The sequence below is a fragment of the Salvelinus alpinus genome, chromosome 10 (genome assembly GCF_045679555.1).
Source record: "Salvelinus alpinus chromosome 10, SLU_Salpinus.1, whole genome shotgun sequence".
Lineage (NCBI taxonomy): Eukaryota > Metazoa > Chordata > Actinopteri > Salmoniformes > Salmonidae > Salvelinus > Salvelinus alpinus.
Window position 1 is genome coordinate 70,583,442 of NC_092095.1, and position 18,854 is coordinate 70,602,295.

An 18,854-nucleotide genomic window follows, 5' to 3' on the forward strand; every position below is an offset into this window, starting at 1 on the left:
GGTGACAGTGATGTCACTTTTCATTGGTTAGTTAGACAGTGATACGAAACAAATGAGGAAGTATTGGTGCTTTCAACAAAACTGGGAACTAGGAAAAAACGATGTCAAATCAAGAAGTCAGTGATCTTCAGGTCGGGGCTTGTTTTTTTCTCGAGTTCGCGGTTGTCTTGAACCAGAGATATTAGAGAAAGGATGAGATAGGAATTCCATTGTCAATGAATCAACCAATTGCGGTCACGTTGTCATACTGCGTCACACGGTTGCTGGGCTAATCGTCAGGGTATTAGTCGAGAAACGTACCTATTTTCCTCAAAAGTACGTAATATCATGATTCCAAAGCTATATGATATTAAGTTAATATTAACAAGTTAACTATCTCACATCTTGGAAAATGGTTGCATGTTATACTTCTTTTTGAAGCTAATGTTGGGTTTTTGAGCTAGCGCCCAATTAACTCCCATTCACTCTTTAAAGGAGAACTCTCCTTGTCCCAGAATCACCCAGAATGCACCACGCGGCCCATTGACGACGCATGGGCAACGAACACATTGAGAGTTCATACGGTTTCCCATCTCCTCAAACATGTCTGCTTGAACGCTCTGACGTCGGAGATTTCCGAGGTCCGAGCGGCTCAATAAAATCGTATTTATAATTAAACCAAGATAGACCACAGCCTGTCGTTTCAAACGGGAACAAATTACTCTAGTGGGCAGAACAAACAAGGTGGTAGGCAGAGCCAAGCACGAGCTAGAGAGATTCTATTGGCGCGTTCTAGCATGTATTTGCATATTACCATTAAGGAACGCCTACTCTGTAAAGTGCATTGCAATAACTCAATTCGCCTTCGTACTCCTAAACAACGCGGTTTTTACAACTTTGGCAGAGGGTCAAGTCTACAAAACTTAGTCCACTCTATTCGTAACAGATTCTAATTTTGGGAACAGAAAACTGTATTGAGATCAAATGTTTAGTCGATGAGAAAATGTGCAGAATCTCGGCCAAAATCCATCGAGTTCCATCTTCTCCCACTGCGGGCCACTGGGCTCCTCTCACTACCAAATTTGGCGTTTCCACTCACTACCAAATATGGTAGTGGAAACGCCAAGCGGATGCTTCACATTTACACATCCGGTGGAATATCTGTCTCATTGTTCTATCTGTGGCTCAATGGTTCCCAGTTCCCAGTTGTTTCGAACGCGACATGTCTCAAGTGTGTGTTTAAGATCCAACCGGCGATGTCACGCATCTAAATTTACATTTGTGTAAACGGTGTAACAACAGTGTGGGGTAAGATCCGAAGTGAATACACATGAATAAATATATTATTTGACAAGCAGTTTACTGTTTAGAACGATGTAAAAGGAGCTAGCTACTGTACTTGGTGTGTAATAGATTGACCGTTAGCTAGCCAGTTCCTAGCTAGTCAGCAGTCAGTCCAAAGAACACTCTTAGTCATTCAGTAGCTAGCTAGATAGATACTGCTTGGTCACTAGCCTTTTTCACTTTCTGTTCAGTGTCTGTCTGCCAGCCCCCTCCCCAGTGGTGGAAAAAGTACTCAATTGTCATACTTTAGTAAAAGTAAAGATACCTTAATAGAAAATTACTCAATTAAAAGTGAAAGTCACCCAGTAAAATACCACTTGAGTAAAGGTCTAAAACTATTTGGTTTAAAATATACTTAAGTATTAAAAGTATAAATCATTTCAAATTTCTTATACTAAGCAAAGCAGACAACACCATTAAAAAATATATATATTATTTAGTGAGTCCGCCAGATCAGAGGCAGTAGGGATGACCAGGGATGTTCTCTGTTTAGTGAGTCCTCCAGATCAGAGGCAGTAGGGATGACCAGGGATGTTCTCTGTTTAGTGAGTCCGCCAGATCAGAGGCAGTAGGAATGACCAGGGATGTTCTCTGTTTAGTGAGTCCTCCAGATCAGAGGCAGTAGGGATGACCAGGGATGTTCTCTGTTTAGTGAGTCCGCCAGATCAGAGGCAGTAGGAATGACCAGGGATGTTATCTGTTTAGTGAGTCCGCCAGATCAGAGGCAGTAGGGATGACCAGGGATGTTCTCTGTTTAGTGAGTCCTCCAGATCAGAGGCAGTAGGGATGACCAGGGATGTTCTCTGTTTAGTGAGTCCTCCAGATCAGAGGCAGTAGGGATGACCAGGGATGTTCTCTGTTTAGTGAGTCCACCAGATCAGAGGCAGTAGGAATGACCAGGGATGTTCTCTGTTTAGTGAGTCCGCCAGATCAGAGGCAGTAGGGATGAACAGGGATGTTCTCTGTTTAGAGAGTCCACCAGATCAGAGGCAGTAGGGATGACCAGGGATGTTCTCTTGATAAGTGTGTGAATTGGACCATTTCCTGTCAAAATGTAACGAATACTTTTGGGTGTCAGGCAAAATGTATGGAGTACAAAGTACATTATTTTCTTTAGGAATATAGTGAAGTAAATGTAAATGTTGCAAAAAATTTAAATAGGAAAGTACAGATACCCCCCAAAAATGACTTAAGTAGTACTTTAAAGTATTTAACTTAAGGACTTTACACCACTGCCCCTCCCTGTCTCTCCTAGCTCTCTCTCTCTCTCCCCCTCTCACCCATCTCTTTCTCTCTCGCTCTCTCTGTGTCTGGCTGCCTGTCCGTGTCTCTTCTAACAAACCTATTCCACCACTGTTTTGCAGCAGAGGAGAATCATCATGAAGACTCTGCTGGTGTTTGACTTCGACGACACCTTGGTGGATGACAACAGCGACACCTGGGTCATTCAGTGTATCCCGGACCAATGCCTGCCAGACCTGGTCAAGAACTCCTACCAGAAGGGACGCTGGACAGAGTACATGGGCAGAGTCATGTCCTATATAGGAGACCAGGACATCAGCCCCGATACAATCCGAAGTGTGATGGAGACAATACCGTTTACAGATGGAATGATTGAACTGTTGATGTTCATTGTGAGTAACAAGAACGACATTGACTGCATCATCATCTCAGATTCAAACACAGTGTTCATCGACTGGATACTGCAAGTGGCTGGGGTTCAAGCCGCGGTCGACCAAGTCTTCACCAACCCGGCTACGTTTGACAAGCGTGGATACATGGAGATAGAATGTTACCATTCTCACCAGTGTAGCCAGTGCCCTGTCAACCTGTGTAAGAGGAAAGTGCTGTCTGATTTCCTAGCAGGGCAGTTGAAGGGAGGGGTAGACTATCAGAGAACTTTCTATGTAGGGGACGGAGGGAACGACCTTTGCCCTTCCAACAGTCTAAGGGAAGGAGATGTGGTGTTCCCTAGAAAGGGTTACACCCTGGAGAGGCTGCTCTCTAGACAGAGTGCACAACACGGAGAGGGTTCATCGAACCCAAGAGTCATAGGATGGACAAGCGGAAAAGAGATCCTGATGGAACTGAAAGCATGTGTTCCCCTGTAGGGATAGTGTACAGCTCTTTCTCATACTAAAATAAGTGTACTTGCAACGATAAAAAGTATACCAAATGCTTGAGAGGGAAGGATTGTGATTGTGTCTTTGTCCTGTTTTGAAAAGTTTTTGAAAATTCTATTTTAAATCTGTGGGACTGTATCACATCACTTTCTCAGGTTCAGATGCAAATTAATGTACATCTTTGTTTTTGTCTTTAGCAAATGTAGAGAGAAACAGAACCCAGGAGACAGAAAAGGAAAAAACGAATCACACCTGTAAATTACATGTTATAACTGTTTATAATCAAATATAATATTCTAGGATGTACAGTCAATAAAATACATTGGCATCACTTTTACTAGGGCACTATCTATGTGAAAAATGTATTACCAGTCCAGTGTATTACCACTGCAATTATTTGTTGTCTCTACTAGGCTCTATTCTGAGTGTTATGATATAAATGGACGGTTTCTGCTTCAGCAGTGGGGTTTCGTGGACCGTGACCCCGTCTCCCTGTCTCCCAAGATACCCCTCTGTCTGTCCCTTGTTTGTGTCAATACGCTGATAGTAGGACGAGGCGCTGTGAATGTGATTGGTCGAACGCTGCTATTTGCGGCCGGTAAGATTATCAGAGGCGCTGCTGTCTGCGGCGGAGATGCTCTGTCACAACAGCTGAGCGCCTGCCGCGTCAACATAAATAGATAACGAAACTAAATAGCGGAATGTCCGTTAATTTCTAGAAGGACTGTCCGGCGTTTATTAGATTGGTTGGTTTACGAGGGAATTGCATATAAATAAGGAGCTACAACAGATGGCGTGTGATGCCTTTTGACCCGCTCCAAACACAGAGAATGCTTTAACAACAGGATAATAAACCACGTCGAGCAGGTAGATGTGTGGCTATTGTTCAGTGAGCTGTGTTAATGATCTTCACTCGGGACTATTTAGATTGAATAGTATTCTGTCAGGTATATGTAGGCCTATGTGAATGCATTACATTGTGTTTTAAATAAGACTACTAATAGATTACATGATCAAATACTCTCTGGATCCATTGTAAATCCATGCTTACTATCTGTGCTCAGTAAATCGTTTTTTGCAAGGTGTTGCTGCTTACAGTATTGCAAAATGTTAATTATGCAATGTTTTCTGTTTTAGCAATAAACCCAATTTGATTCAATCACGCTTCATTCATTTAAATGTCATGTTGAAACTAAATCCCATTTCGGTTTGCATTCTACAGACCATAGCCTGTCTTAACGTCAGTATAACCAGATGTGTAACTGGACAGGGAAGTCCAACGTCATATGTTCTGTATTACTCATGTATAATGCATGGATGTGCCAAGTCAATGCCATACATTTTTAAAGGGTACATTAAGATATTTAATGTCTCGTGTTTCAGGAACACAATGTCATCTAAGGGACAGGAGTCACCGGAATCCTCGTACACCTATGATTTCTGTGACCTAACCCATCCCACGGAGGTTCTAGAAGCCCTCAGAGAATACTACACAGAAGGCTTGTTCACTGACATAGCTCTACAGTGCTCTACAGGGGAGGTCTTCCACTGCCATAAAGTGGCTCTATGCTCCCGTAGTTCCTACTTCAGAGCCATGTTCACAGCAGATATGAGAGAGCGGTCCCACAGTGTCATCAGACTACCTGGGGTAGATGTGGAGGTGCTGACGTCTCTGATGGACTATGTATACACCTCCAAGGTAGGCTACACCTCTGAGACCATTTATGAGTGACTGTGTCCATTATATAAATGTACAGTCGTGGCCAAAAGGTTTGAGAATGACACAAATATTAATTTCCACAATGTCTGCTGCTTCAGTGTCTTTAGATATTTTTGTCAGATGTTACTATGGAATACTTAAGTATAATTACAAGCATTTCATAAGTGTCAAAGGCTTTTATGGACAATTACATGAAGTTGATGCAAAGAGTCAATATTTGCAGTGTTGACCCTTCTTTTTCAAGACCTCTGCAATCCACCCTGGCATGCTGTCAATTAACTTCTGGTCCACATCCTGACTGATAGCAGCCCATTCTTGCTTATCACTTTTGCCTCATGGCAAGATGCTCCATCATGCTGGAAAAGATATTGTTTGTCACCAAACTGTTCCTGGATGGTTGGGAGAAGTTGCTCTCGGAGGATGTGTTGGTACCATTCTTTATTCATGGCTGTGTTCTTAGGCACAATTGTGAGTGAGCACACTCCCTTGGCTGAGAAGCAACCCCACACATGAATGGTCTCAGGATGCTTTACTGTTGGCATGACACAGAACTGATGGTAGCGTTCAGCTTCTCTTCTCCGGACAAGCTTTTTTCCGGATGCCCCAAACAATGGGAAAGGGGATTCATCAGAGAAAATGACTTTACCTCAGTCCTCAGCAGTCCAATCCCTGTACCTTTTGCAAAATATCAGTCTGTCCCTGATGTTTTTCCTGGAGAGAAGTGGCTTCTTTGCTGCCCTTCTTGACACCAGGCCATCCTCCAAAAGTCTTCGCCTCACTGTGCGTGCAGATGCACAATGCACAATGCCTGCCGCCATTCCTGAGCAAGCTCTGTAGTGGTGGTGCCCCGATCCCGCAGCTGAATCAACTTTAGGAGACGGTCCTGGCGCTTGCTGGACTTTCTTGGACGCCCTGAAGGCTTTTTCACAACAATTGAACCGCTCTCCTTGAAGTTCTTGATGATCCGATAAATGGTTGATTTAGGTGCAATCTTACTGGCAGCAATATCCTTGCCTGTGAAGCTCTTTTTGTGCAAAGCAATGATGACGGCACGTGTTTCCTTGCAGGTAACCATGGGTGACAGAGGAAGAACAATGATTCCAAGCACCACCCTCCTTTTGAAGCTTCCAGTCTGTTATTCGAACTCAATCAGCATGACAGGGTGATCTCCAGCCTTGTCCTCGTTAACACACACCTGTGTTAACGAGAGAATCCCTGATATGATGTCAGCCGGTCCTTTTGTGGCAGGGCTGAAATGCAGTGGAAATGTTTTTGGGGGATTCAGTTCATTTGCATGGCAAATCATCTGATCACTCTTCATAACATTCTGGAGTATATGCAAATTGCCATCATACAACCTGAGGCAGCAGACTTTGTGAAAATTAATATTTGTGTCATTCTCAAAACTTTTGGCCATGACTGTAGTAGCCTAATATTAAAAAATGTTATGTATTTTTTTATTTCTATTTAACCTTTGTTTAAGTAGGCAAGTCAGTTAAGAACAAATTCTTATTTACAATGACGGGATTTTCGTCTGTTAAAATAATCTTTATCACTGATGAAACATATGAATAACATTCCACCCACGAGGCCAAAGAAGACACTTTTGGTCATTGACTGCAGGAAAGAGCTATATAATACCCTACATGATCAAAAGTATGTGGACACCCGCTCGTCCAACATCTCATTCCTAAATCACGGGCATTAATATGGAGTTGGTCCTCCCCTTTGCTGCTATAACAGCCTCCCCTCTTCTGGGAAGGCTTTCCACTCTGTTGGAACATTGCATCCATTCAGCCACAAGAGCATTAGTGAGGTTGGGCACTGATGTTGGGCGATTAGGCCTGGCTCGCAGTCGGCGTTCCAATTCATCCCAAAGGTGTTCGATGGGGTTGAGGTCAGGGCTCTGTGCAGGCCAGTCAAGTTTTTCCACACTTATCTCGACAAACCATTTCTGTATGGACCTTGCTTTGTGCACGGGGGCATTGTCATAATGAAACAGGAAAGGGCCTTCACCAAAACTGTTGCCAAAAAACTTGGAAGCACATAATCATCTAGAATGTCATTGCGTGCTATAGTGTTAAGATTTCCCCTCACTGGAACTAAGGTCTCTAGCCCGAACCATGAAAAGCAGCCCCTGGCCATTATTCCTCCTCCACCAAACATTACAGTCGGCACTGTGCATTGGGGCAGTTGGCGTTCTCTTGGCATCCGCCAAACCCAGATCCGACCATTGGACAGCCAGGTGGTGAAGTGTGATTCATCACTCCAGAAACCGCATTTCCAATGATCCAGAGTCCAATGGTGGCGAGCTTTACACCACTCCAGCCGACGCTTGGCATTGCGCATGGTGATCTTAGGCTTGTGTGCGGCTGCTCTGCCATGGAAACCCATTTCATGAAGCTCCTGACGAACAGTTCTTGTGCTGATGTTGCTTCCAGAGGCAGTTTGGAACTCGGTAGTGAGTGTTGCAACCGAGGACAGACGATTTTTACGCGCTTCAGCACTCGGTGGTCCCGTTCTGTGAGCTTGTGTGGCCTACCACTTCGCGGCTGAGCCGTTGTTGTTCCTAGACGTTTACACTTCACCATAACAGCACTTACAGTTTACCGGGGCAGAAATTTGACAAACTGACTTGTTGGAAAGGTGGCATCCTATGACGGTGCCACGTTGAAAGTCACTGAGCGCTTCAGTAAGGCCATTCTACTGCCAATGTTTGTCTATGGAGATTGCATGACTGTGTGTTCGATTTTGTACACCCGTCAGCAATGGGTGTGGCTGAAATAGCCGAATCCACAAATTTTAAGTGGTGTTCACATACTTTTGTATATATAGTGTAGGTTATTTCCTGCGTCCCAAATGGCACCCTATTCCCAGACAGTGCAATATGGGCCCTATGGGCGCTGGTCAAAAGTAGTGCAGAATAGGGTGCTATTTGGGACGCAACTCTAAACTCTCTCCCTCCCAGGCCTCTATTACCCAGTGGAATGTAGAGTCTCTGCTGGAGGCTGCAGACCTGCTGCAGTTCGGAGCCGTGAAAACGGCCTGTGAGAACTTCCTGGTTCGTCTCCTCGACATCGACAACTGTCTGGGCATGCTCAGTTTCGCCCAGCTCCATGTGTGTCTGTCCCTGGAGAAGGAGGCACGCAGGGTCCTGCTCTGCCGCTTCCACGAGGTATAGGTTCAGGGTCAGGTTTTGGATTATTCCTACATCGTGGTACATATACAGAAACAAACAACAAATATGATGTAATTCAATATATATATATAAAAACTCATCAGGTATGTATTCTACTAAATCAATAGATGTGTTTATTAAATGTCTTTAGTGATTTGGGGGTGTCGTTTTCTCAGGTGGTGAGAGAGGAGGAGTTCCAGGAGCTGGGGGTGGAGAAGGTGAGGAGCCTCCTGCAGGAGGAGAACCTGGCGGAGGTGTTGAAAGAGGCGGTGCTGGTGGAGGGGGTGGTGAGGTGGCTGGCCCACGATACTCTTGCCCGCAGGGGACACTTCCAGGAGCTTCTTCACTCCGCCCACTTAGACCTGAAGGAAGAGTACCTCAGGACTGCCTTGGAGCTTCATAGAGAGTGTCTGGAGACTGGCGCTGAAGACATCCACTCTCTATTTGTCCAAGCTCTGAAGACTGCTTTTCATATCAATAAAAGCCCTCGGGAACACTGCAGAAGGAGCAGGAGACTGACCTCCAGGATGTTTGTGATAGGAGGGTACCACTGGCACCCTCTGTCTGAGGTCCAGACCTGGGACCCGCTCACGGACCAGTGGCAGCAGGGGGAGGATATGCCAGACCACACCAGGGAGAGTTATGGAGTTTCCCTCCTGGGCTCCAACATCTACATTAGCGGCGGCTACAGGACAGACACTACAGAGGCTCTAGATACAGTGTGGGTTTACAGCAGTGATGCTGATAAGTGGACACAGGGGCAGCCCATGCTGACAGCGAGGTACTACCACTGTTCTGTGGCTCTGCATGGGTGTGTCTACGTCATAGGAGGGTACAGAGGAGGGGCGCCCATGGGGGAAACAGAATTCTATGACCCCCTGAAAAGGAAGTGGATTCCCGTAGCTAATATGGTACAAGGTAGGTTGGCCTATGAAGGTTTGGAATATGACACAGTTGTTTATTAACTTGACAGTTGATTTTTTGTTGTAAGTTTTGTCATATAGTAAATGTATTTGTTTACTGCTGGAGTTTCATGGTAGTTTTAAGGTTGGAAGTCTTTTAGTGACAATTCCTTCCTTCCTTCCTTCCTTCCTTCCTTCCTTCCTTCCTTCCTTCCTTCCTTCCTTCCTTCCTTCCTTCCTTCCTTCCTTCCTTCCTTCCTTCCTTCCTTCCTTCCTTCCTTCCTTCCTTCCTTCTCTTGTCACAGGTGTGGGGAACGCTACGGCCTGTGTTCTGAGAGACACAATATATGTGGCAGGCGGTCACTATGGTTACAAGGGAAGCTGCACCTATGATAAGATTCAGACCTACAGGGCAGACGTCAATGAATGGAGCATAACAACGACCTGTCCTCATCCAGGTACCACAACACAACTCAGTTATATCATCCGTGGTTCTATAGAGCTACAGAGAGATACACTCTGTTATATCAGCCCTGGTTCTATAGAGCTACAGAGAGATACACTCTGTTATATCAGCCCTGGTTCTATAGAGCTACAGAGAGATAAACTCTGTTATATCAGCCCTGGTTCTATTGAGCTACAGAGAGATAAACTCTGTTATATCAGCCCTGGTTCTATAGAGCTACAGAGAGATAAACTCTGTTATATCAGCCCTGGTTCTATAGAGCTACAGAGAGATAAACTCTGTTATATCAGCCCTGGTTCTATAGAGCTACAGAGAGATAAACTCTGTTATATCAGCCCTGGTTCTATAGAGCTACAGAGAGATAAACTCTGTTATATCAGCCCTGGTTCTATAGAGCTACAGAGAGATAAACTCTGTTATATCAGCCCTGGTTCTATAGAGCTACAGAGAGATAAACTCTGTTATATCAGCCCTGGTTCTATAGAGCTACAGAGAGAAAATGGGACAGTGCATTAAAATCCAAAGGTTCTGGTGTGGCTCAACCACACGAGGAACTCTGTTAATAACTAACTTACCCCCGGCGTGAAGGAATTATGAAAAACAAATAGTTATGGTGGAGTGCAGCATTCAAATTTTACACAAATATGAATGCAGAGATGTCTACTCTCTTGAAGCAAAAGTGAAATCATAGGATGTACACACCATGTAAAGTGATGCACATAAGTAGTAGTCATCCTTCCTGTATTTGAGCAAAGATCATTTATTTGACCTCTGTGCATCAGAACTAAATCCATGAATGAATCTGTCTTGACCGTCCCTTAGAGTACGGCCTGTGCCTGGTGTCACTGCATCCCAAGCTGTACCTGGTGGGTGGTCAGACCACCATCACAGACTGTTACGAACCGGACAGAGATGAGTGGCGCCAGCTGGCCAGGACCAATGAGAGGAGGATGGAGTGTGGCGCCGTGGCCATGAACGAGTCCCTGTACGTCACCGGGGGCTACTCCTACTCCAAGGGCACCTACCTGCAGAGCGTGGAGAGGTACGACCCCGAACAGGACACCTGGGAGATCGTGGGGAATTTACCTGGAGCGGCGCGGTCACATGGATGTGTCTGTGTTTACGGTGTTTAGAGAGAGAGAGAGAGAGAGAGAGAGAGAGAGAGAGAGAGAGAGAGAGAGAGAGAGAGAGAGAGAGAGAGAGAGAGAGAGAGAGAGAGAGAGAGAGAGAGAGAGAGAGAGAGAGAGAGAGAGAGAGAGAGAGAGAGAGAGAGAGAGAGAGAGAGAGAGAGAGAGAAAAAGAGAGAGAAAGAGAGAGAAAGAGAGAGAGAGAGAGAGAGTGGGTGCGTTCCAGGTTATCAGTAATGCAGTTGTGGATGTGTGTGTTTATAGTGTTTAGAGGCAGAGTGGGGGGTCTTTATTGCTGTTGTGCTGCGCTGCACATCTCAGAAAATCGTTTTGGTAAACTATATATTGTATTCCTGTTGTTTAACACGTACCCAGGCGTTGTGAGATCGTGTGACTGCATTTGAGACAATCTGGAACGTGTCCTTTGTTACTGCTCCATCCAGAGGACTTTTTCAGACATCTGATCACATCTGATCTACCTCATCCTGTTGTCCTACTATAGACACGTGAATATTTATTGTGTCCGATTAAGAGATTTTGGGGCGTGAAATGTTCCCCTATGCTTGAAGTGGGGGCCTGAGTGAAACAGTTTAGGAACCCCTGAATTAGATAACTAACGGTGTGTTGTTTACAATGATTTGTTTGTTTTATACATTGTATTGTAAAATTTTTGATTGGGAAAATCCTTTATTGGATTTTTACTTGACTTGGTCATTTTGAATGGCAGCAGCTGACACACATTGCAAAGCACCACTAGGGGATTTATACTTTTTAATTTAATTTATTTGAACAGGAAAAAAGAGGAGTTGATACCATACAAATGAATGTACAACTTTGCATAGTTTTCTATCTTTTAAATATAATTTAAAAAGAATCACCGGCAGTAGCCTTTCCTGCAGGACAATGACCAAATCGACCTCTAGTGGCCTCGTGGGTGGAATGTTATGAAGATTTTTCATAATTTTATAATTAATAAACCTTTTTGTGGGGTGGGAGGCGCAGAAAATCTGTTTTTTCTATGTCAAACGGCTTGGTTATATTTCAGTCTTCTGTGATGTATATAAAGTGTAATATTGGGATGAAAACTCCAAATGTAACACATTTCAACTGTATATCTGACATGGTACAGGTGTCTCCTTTGTTAAGCCCAGAACCATGTGTGTATTTTTGAAGAACAAAACCTACACTACATTGGTAAGAACGACCCAGGCAGGTGAAGAAACACTCTGCGGAAGGTAAAAGGTTCAAACTAATTGGGAAAAGAGAATTAAATTGAACGAGTCATCATTTCCATAGTGTCTGTAAAGTAATTGCTGTTCACACCCGCTCCACTGGGTAAAAACTGGTTGAATCGACGTTGTTGCCACGTCATTTCCACAACAAAAATGTAACGCGATGACGTTGAACCAACGTGGAAAACTGGATTTGCAAAAAAGTCTTCAATGTAAAAGGAATTTAGTCTTTTGTTCACCCAAGTTTCAACCTAAATCCAATGACAGGGTGACATTTTTTGTTGAATTCACGTTGAAATCACGTTAGTTGACAACGCAACCAAATGTAAATCAAAACTAGATGTTGAACCGGTGTCTGTGCCCAGTGGGACATTTATGGTGAGTTCCCGACAGAGTAGACCATGACATCCTGACTATACAGGAGGAGCAGCACGTGTGAAAATACCTCTCATACTCCCAGTGTGCTCTCCCAGCTGTCCCCCAGTACCACGTCTCAGTGTGCTCTCCCAGCTGTCCCCCAGTACCACGTCTCAGTCAGCGCTCCCAGCTGTCCCCCAGTACCACCTCCCAGTGTGCGCTCCCAGCTGTCCCCCAGTACCACCTCCCAGCTGTCCCCCAGTACCACCTCCCAGTGAGCGCTCCCAGCTGTCCCCCAGTACCACCTCCCAGTGAGCGCTCCCAGCTGTCCCCCAGTACCACCTCCCAGTGAGCGCTCCCAGCTGTCCCCCAGTACCACCTCCCAGTGAGCGCTCCCAGCTGTCCCCGAGTACCACCTCCCAGGTGTCCCCCAGTACCACCTCCCAGCTGTCCCCCAGTACCACCTCCCAGTGTGCGCTCCCAGCTGTCCCCCAGTACCACCTCCCAGCTGTCCCCCAGTACCACCTCCCAGTGAGCGCTCCCAGCTGTCCCCCAGTACCACCTCCCAGTGAGCGCTCCCAGCTGTCCCCCAGTACCACCTCCCAGTGAGCGCTCCCAGCTGTCCCCGAGTACCACCTCCCAGCTGTCCCCCAGTACCACCTCCCAGCTGTCCCCCAGTACCACCTCCCAGTGTGCGCTCCCAGCTGTCCCCCAGTACCACCTCCCAGTGAGCGCTCCCAGCTGTCCCCCAGTACCACCTCCCAGTGAGCGTTCCCAGCTGTCCCCCAGTACCACCTCCCAGTGAGCGCTCCCAGCTGTCCCCCAGTACCACCTCCCAGTGAGCGTTCCCAGCTGTCCCCCAGTACCACCTCCCAGCTGTCCCCCAGTACCACCTCCCAGTGAGCGCTCCCAGCTGTCCCCCAGTACCACCTCCCAGTGAGCGCTCCCAGCTGTCCCCCAGTACCACCTCCCAGCTGTCCCCCAGTACCACCTCCCAGTGTGCGCTCCCAGCTGTCCCCCAGTACCACCTCCCAGTGAGCGCTCCCAGCTGTCCCCCAGTACCACCTCCCAGCTGTCCCCCAGTACCACCTCCCAGTGTGCGCTCCCAGCTGTCCCCCAGTACCACCTCCCAGCTGTCCCCCAGTACCACCTCCCAGTGAGCGCTCCCAGCTGTCCCCGAGTACCACCTCCCAGTGTGCGCTCCCAGCTGTCCCCCAGTACCACCTCCCAGTGAGCGTTCCCAGCTGTCCCCCAGTACCACCTCCCAGTGAGCGCTCCCAGCTGTCCCCCAGTACCACCTCTCAGTGAGCGCTCCCAGCTGTCCCCCAGTACCACCTCCCAGTGAGCGCTCCCAGCTGTCCCCCAGTACCACCTCCCAGTGAGCGCTCCCAGCTGTCCCCCAGTACCACCTCCCAGTGAGCGCTAGCAGCTGTCCCCCAGTACCACCTCCCAGTGAGCGCTCCCAGCTGTCCCCCAGTACCACCTCCCAGTGAGCGCTCCCAGCTGTCCCCCAGTACCACCTCCCAGTGAGCGTTCCCAGCTGTCCCCCAGTACCACCTCCCAGTGAGCGCTCCCAGCTGTCCCCCAGTACCATCTCCCAGTGAGCGCTCCCAGCTGTCCCCCAGTACCACCTCTCAGTGAGCGCTCCCAGCTGTCCCCGAGTACCACCTCCCAGTGTGCTCTCCCAGCTGTCCCCCAGTACCACCTCCCAGTGAGCGCTCCCAGCTGTCCCCCAGTACCACCTCCCAGTGAGCGCTCCCAGCTGTCCCCCAGTACCACCTCCCAGTGAGCGCTCCCAGCTGTCCCCCAGTACCACCTCCCAGTGAGCGCTCCCAGCTGTCCCCCAGTACCACCTCCCAGTGTGCTCTCCCAGCTGTCCCCCAGTACCACATGCTGTCTGGCTGCTACTGGGGGTTTAACAATAGCTCAGTCCTACTGCGCCAGAGACCACAGCCGAGCAGAGTAGAGCACAGATAAGCAGAGAGAGACCATGTTGGGATAGGATCTAGTCTGTTACAAGATTACTCTGAGACCCAGAGTAGAGCAGAACAGACTAGAACAGACTAGAGAAGAGAAGAGCAGAGTAGAACAGACTAGAGAAGAGTAGAACAGAGTAGAACAGAGTAGATTAGAACAGACTAGAACAGACTAGAGAAGAGTAGAACAGAGTAGAGCAGAACAGACTAGAGAAGAGTAGAAAAGAGTAGAACAGAGTAGAACAGGGAAGAGAACAGAGTAGAACAGAACAGACTAGAGAAGAGTAGAAAAGAGCAGAACAGAGTAGAACAGGGAAGAGAACAGAGCAGAACAGACTAGAACAGAACAGACTAGAACAGACTAGAGAAGAGTAGAACAGAGTAGAACAGAACAGACTAGAGAAGAGTAGAACAGAGTAGAACAGAGTAGAACAGAACAGACTAGAGAAGAGTAGAACAGAGTAGAACAGAACAGACTAGAGAAGAGTAGAACAGAGTAGAACAGAGTAGAACAGAACAGACTAGAGAAGAGTAGAACAGAGCAGAGCAGAGTAGAACAGGGAAGAGAACAGAGTAGAACAGAACAGAACAGACTAGAGAAGAGTAGAACAGAGTAGAACAGAGTAGAACAGGGAAGAGAACAGAGCAGGTTAGAGGACTCTGAAAGTTTAGCCAACTGTCGTTTGGTTGACAACACAACCCAGGTCATAAAGATATAAACACTCATAGAAAATATAAACCGTCATCTTATTTAACAGATGTTTTATTTGAAGGTACACACTCTTCTTGTTGGGATTCTGGTTGTTTTAGCAGGTAAGTTATAACTTTTTGCCATGCTTTACCTATACCTTTTTACCTATACCTTTTTACCTATACCAGTTTACCTATACCAGTTTACCTATACCTTTTTACCTATACCATTTCACCTATACCAGTTTTACCTATACCAGTTTTGCTGATGTGTGTTTGATTGTAGTTTTTATTGATCAGAAAGACTTTTGAAATGAATCACTTGTTATTCAACCCAAACCCGATAAACATATCAACGTTAAGGAGTCAGTATTGAGTCAGTCTTATGTTAAACCAGAGAGGACATGATTGACAGGTACAAGTGCAAAGTCCCTCCTTCCATCTATAGCTGTGTGTAAATCTCAGCGTGTCTGTTTTTTTGCAACCAGAATGCAGAGCATGTTTTGAAGTGAGTTACGAAGTTACTTAAATGTATACAAATGTGTAGATATATATGGTATGGCACTGATCTCTATAGGATCATTTTCAATGGTAGAAGAGGGTGTAGCCAGTTAGTGATAATGAGGTATATGATGTGTGATAATGAGGTATATAATGTGGGGTATATAATGAGGTATATGATGTGTGCTAATGAGGTATATAATGTGGGATAATGAGGTATATGATGTGTGCTAATGAGGTATATATTGTGGGATAATGAGGTATATAATGTGTGATAATGAGGTATATGATGTGTGATAATGAGGTATACGATGTGTGATAATGAGGTATAGGATGCGTGATAATGAGCTATAGGATGCGTGATAATGAGGTATATGATGTGTTATAATGAGGTATATGATGTGTGATAATGAGGTATATAATGTGGGATAATGAGGTATATAATGTGTTATAATGAGGTATATAAGGTGTGATAATATCAACTTCCTAGTCTATAAATCTTGTGATAATTCAGAACAACTCTTAACAGCATGGTCTCTAAAAATAGGAATAGTCATGGTGGGTCATCTTTCCCAGCCTGACAAATGCTTGGTGTATGTGTCATGAATTCCTGCTAGTCCACGTTGACTCAGCTGCTGTCTGCATCGTTGCTTTAGCCCCATCAGCGCTAAGCCGACACTACAACAAGTAGGCTTAAAGTATGCCCACTTACTTTAGAGAACTTATAAAGTATGGTCGTTCACTTAAGATAATGAAATGAAGAGATAATGCTTCTATACCTGGGTTCTCATGAGTTCCCCATGTGCTTTCTCAGATATCAAATATATATTTGAGTGTGTGCGTGTGTCTATATTAGATATAGTCTTGACTATTCATCTTTGGTGTGTGTGTGTGTGTGTGTGTTCCCTGCAGGTTCAGCCAGGTGTTCAGAAGATGAGACGCGTCTGGTTAAAACCCTGTTCACCGGCTATAACAAGGTGGTCCGCCCTGTCAATCACTTCAGAGATCCGGTGGTGGTGACTGTAGGCTTGCAGCTCATCCAGCTCATTAGTGTGGTGAGGAATACATGACTGCTTCGGACTGGACATGGTTCCTCCTTCTTCTTCTTCTTCTTAAGTCTCTTTCCTTGTCTTTGTCAGGATGAAGTCAATCAAATTGTGACCAGTAATGTGCGGCTGAAACAGGTATGGTTTCTCACTGACCTGCGTGTGTCGTTCTTCTCAATGTTGTTTTTGTTCTTCAATTTAAACCACACTTTTCTGTTGTTGTGTTGTATTCAGATATGACAGGTTGTGTTGTATTCAGATATGACAGGTTGTGTTGTATTCAGATATGGCAGGTTGTGTTGTATTCAGATATGACAGGTTGTGTTGTATTCAGATATGGCAGGTTGTGTTGTATTCAGATACGGCAGGTTGTGTTGTATTCAGATATGACAGGTTGTGTTGTATTCAGATATGACAGGTTGTGTTGTATTCAGATATGGGAGGACGTGAATCTGAAGTGGAACCCTGATGATTATAGTGGAATTAAGAAGATCAGAATCCCTTCCACAGACATCTGGCGTCCTGACCTCGTGCTCTATAACAAGTAAGAACAAGTCCTGCTTTTACCTTGACCGACATACACTATTCATTGACTTGATAAGGCCTATTAGATAAGACCTTTTCAGAAGCTAGTCTATTCCTGAAGGGCAGTTAGTGATAGAGACCAAAGGGGATTACATTTAAATGTTTTATTTATTTAACCTTTATTTAACTGGGCAAGTCAGTTAAGAACAAATTCTTATTTACAATAACGGCCTACGCCGGCCAAACCCTATCCCGGACGACGCCGGGCCCATTGTGCGCCGCCCTATGGGACTCCCAATCATGGCCGGTTGTGATACAGCCTGGAATCGAACCAGGGTGTCTGTAGTGACACCTCTAACACTGATATGCAGTGCCTTAGACAGCTGCGCCTTTAACCCCAAACAGCATGCAATGCAGATATAGATGCACGGTGGCTAGGAAAAACTCCCTAGAAAGGCAGGAACCTAGGAAGAAACCTAGAGAGGAACCAGCCTGAGGGGTGGCCAGTCCTCTTCTGGCTGTGCCAGGTGGAGATTATAACAGAACATGGCCAAGATGTTCAAACGTTCCTAGATGACCAGCAGGGTCAAGGTCACAGTGGTTGTAGAGGGTGCAACAGGTCAGTACCTCAGGAGTAAATGTCAGTTGGCTTTAAATAGCCGAACATTCAGAGTTAGAGACAGCAGGTGCGGTAGAGAGAAAGAGAGTCATAGGTGAAATATTATAGTTCGTGGTTTTATAATTTGATTATGCTATGTTTAGAAAGCATATAAGTCATTTCAAGCCTTATTCATACAGTTTTGTTGAATAGGAAATACATCATATAAAAGATTTCATATTTTTATAATATTTGTACTGTGTACTTGTGTCCTCCAAAGTGACGACACCTCAGCAATTTATAACTATTTTTTACCAGAAATGTGAGATTTTAGCCTTTGAGTATGCAGCATTACTAGTTATTGTTTATGGGCCTCTCAAGAAGTAATATATTTTGGGAATTACGTAGATTACATTTTGGATGACATTTAGTTACATTTAAACTGGCTGTCTTTAAACTACCTCAACTTGTGTCTATCACCCCTGAAACAACATTTTTGGCATAATTGAGTTATTTTCAGCATTCCCTGATTATCTAATCAGGCTAACACAATTCCCCGTAGGAATCTATTGATTCTGATGCTAATGTGTGTAATAGAAAAATTACATACTTACCCAATTTGTTTGATATTAATAGTAAACGATTATGTATTTAACTAAGAGTAAGACTGGCCTGCTAAAGCTGAGTTTTCATGGTGTCCACTCTAGCTTCCTGCAGCTAGTCTGGGCACTGAGGACATGGGTTATACTAGAGGGTGATACATCTTTACTGCCACATTATATTCTATGATCAGTGGTGCTCTGAGGAAGATGTATTCCATGGACATGATGTGGGGTGGTTGTAACTGAGATAGAGATCGCCTGGAGGAACAGAACAAAGGCCTCAGTATTTCTAATTATCCTGGCATCTGGGAGACAGCAGATGACCAGAGGATGAACCCAAAGTGGCTTATGGTGCCCCCAATCTATATGGGAGGGGTGGAACAAAGTATTCTGGATATTAACTATATAAACTGTGCATTGTCTGTAAAGGGAAGTCAAGACAGTCAAGACTGTTGGGCTGACGGTTTCATTATTGCAATAATTAATCA

General features: G+C 45.4%; 3 protein-coding genes across 6 annotated transcripts in view; all 3 read left to right on the forward strand.

Moving 5' to 3' along the window:
* Positions 1 to 72: 72 nt before the first annotated feature.
* phospho2 (phosphatase, orphan 2) lies at positions 73 to 4,605 on the forward strand. 3 transcript variants are annotated; one of them, XM_071330831.1, is made up of 2 exons: positions 73 to 131; positions 2,688 to 4,605. In XM_071330831.1, exons 1-2 carry the CDS (start codon positions 102 to 104, stop codon positions 3,432 to 3,434), a joined length of 777 nt encoding a protein of 258 aa, XP_071186932.1. In that variant the 5' UTR covers positions 73 to 101; the 3' UTR covers positions 3,435 to 4,605. The 3 variants fall into 3 exon arrangements, with proteins under 3 accessions (XP_071186932.1, XP_071186934.1, XP_071186933.1); XM_071330833.1 differs by lacking the exon at positions 73 to 131 and adding an exon at positions 741 to 1,287 and having other exon boundaries at positions 2,691 to 4,605; XM_071330832.1 differs by lacking the exon at positions 73 to 131 and adding an exon at positions 749 to 1,287.
* On the forward strand, positions 4,197 to 11,960 carry LOC139532782 (kelch-like protein 23). Its single transcript, XM_071330825.1, has 6 exons — positions 4,197 to 4,313; positions 4,830 to 5,145; positions 8,135 to 8,341; positions 8,521 to 9,262; positions 9,552 to 9,704; positions 10,535 to 11,960. The coding sequence occupies exons 2-6, from the start codon at positions 4,837 to 4,839 to the stop codon at positions 10,843 to 10,845; spliced, it is 1,722 nt and encodes a 573-aa protein (XP_071186926.1). The 5' UTR covers positions 4,197 to 4,313; positions 4,830 to 4,836; the 3' UTR covers positions 10,846 to 11,960.
* A 3,021-nt stretch (positions 11,961 to 14,981) lies between these two features.
* LOC139532790 (acetylcholine receptor subunit alpha) overlaps positions 14,982 to 18,854 on the forward strand; it is a 10,718-nt gene continuing 6,845 nt past the window's right edge. For both annotated transcript variants that reach the window (XM_071330838.1, XM_071330841.1), the window contains exons 1-4: positions 14,982 to 15,217; positions 16,508 to 16,650; positions 16,735 to 16,779; positions 17,076 to 17,185. In XM_071330838.1, coding sequence (XP_071186939.1) covers positions 15,163 to 15,217; positions 16,508 to 16,650; positions 16,735 to 16,779; positions 17,076 to 17,185 — 353 coding nt within the window. In that variant the 5' untranslated portion in view covers positions 14,982 to 15,162. The remainder of the gene's footprint in view (positions 15,218 to 16,507; positions 16,651 to 16,734; positions 16,780 to 17,075; positions 17,186 to 18,854) is intronic.

Excerpts from the sequence above, each read along its gene's own strand:
- LOC139532782 (XM_071330825.1), top strand. The coding sequence starts at position 4,837 with ATGTCATCTAAGGGACAGGAGTCACCGGAATCCTCGTACACCTATGAT. Across the intron at positions 8,342-8,520 it reads TGCTCTGCCGCTTCCACGAG|GTGGTGAGAGAGGAGGAGTT; the intron begins GTATAGGTTCAG and ends TCGTTTTCTCAG. Across the intron at positions 9,705-10,534 it reads AACGACCTGTCCTCATCCAG|AGTACGGCCTGTGCCTGGTG; the intron begins GTACCACAACAC and ends ACCGTCCCTTAG.
- phospho2 (XM_071330831.1), top strand. The coding sequence starts at position 102 with ATGTCAAATCAAGAAGTCAGTGATCTTCAG. Across the intron at positions 132-2,687 it reads AAGAAGTCAGTGATCTTCAG|CAGAGGAGAATCATCATGAA; the intron begins GTCGGGGCTTGT and ends ACTGTTTTGCAG.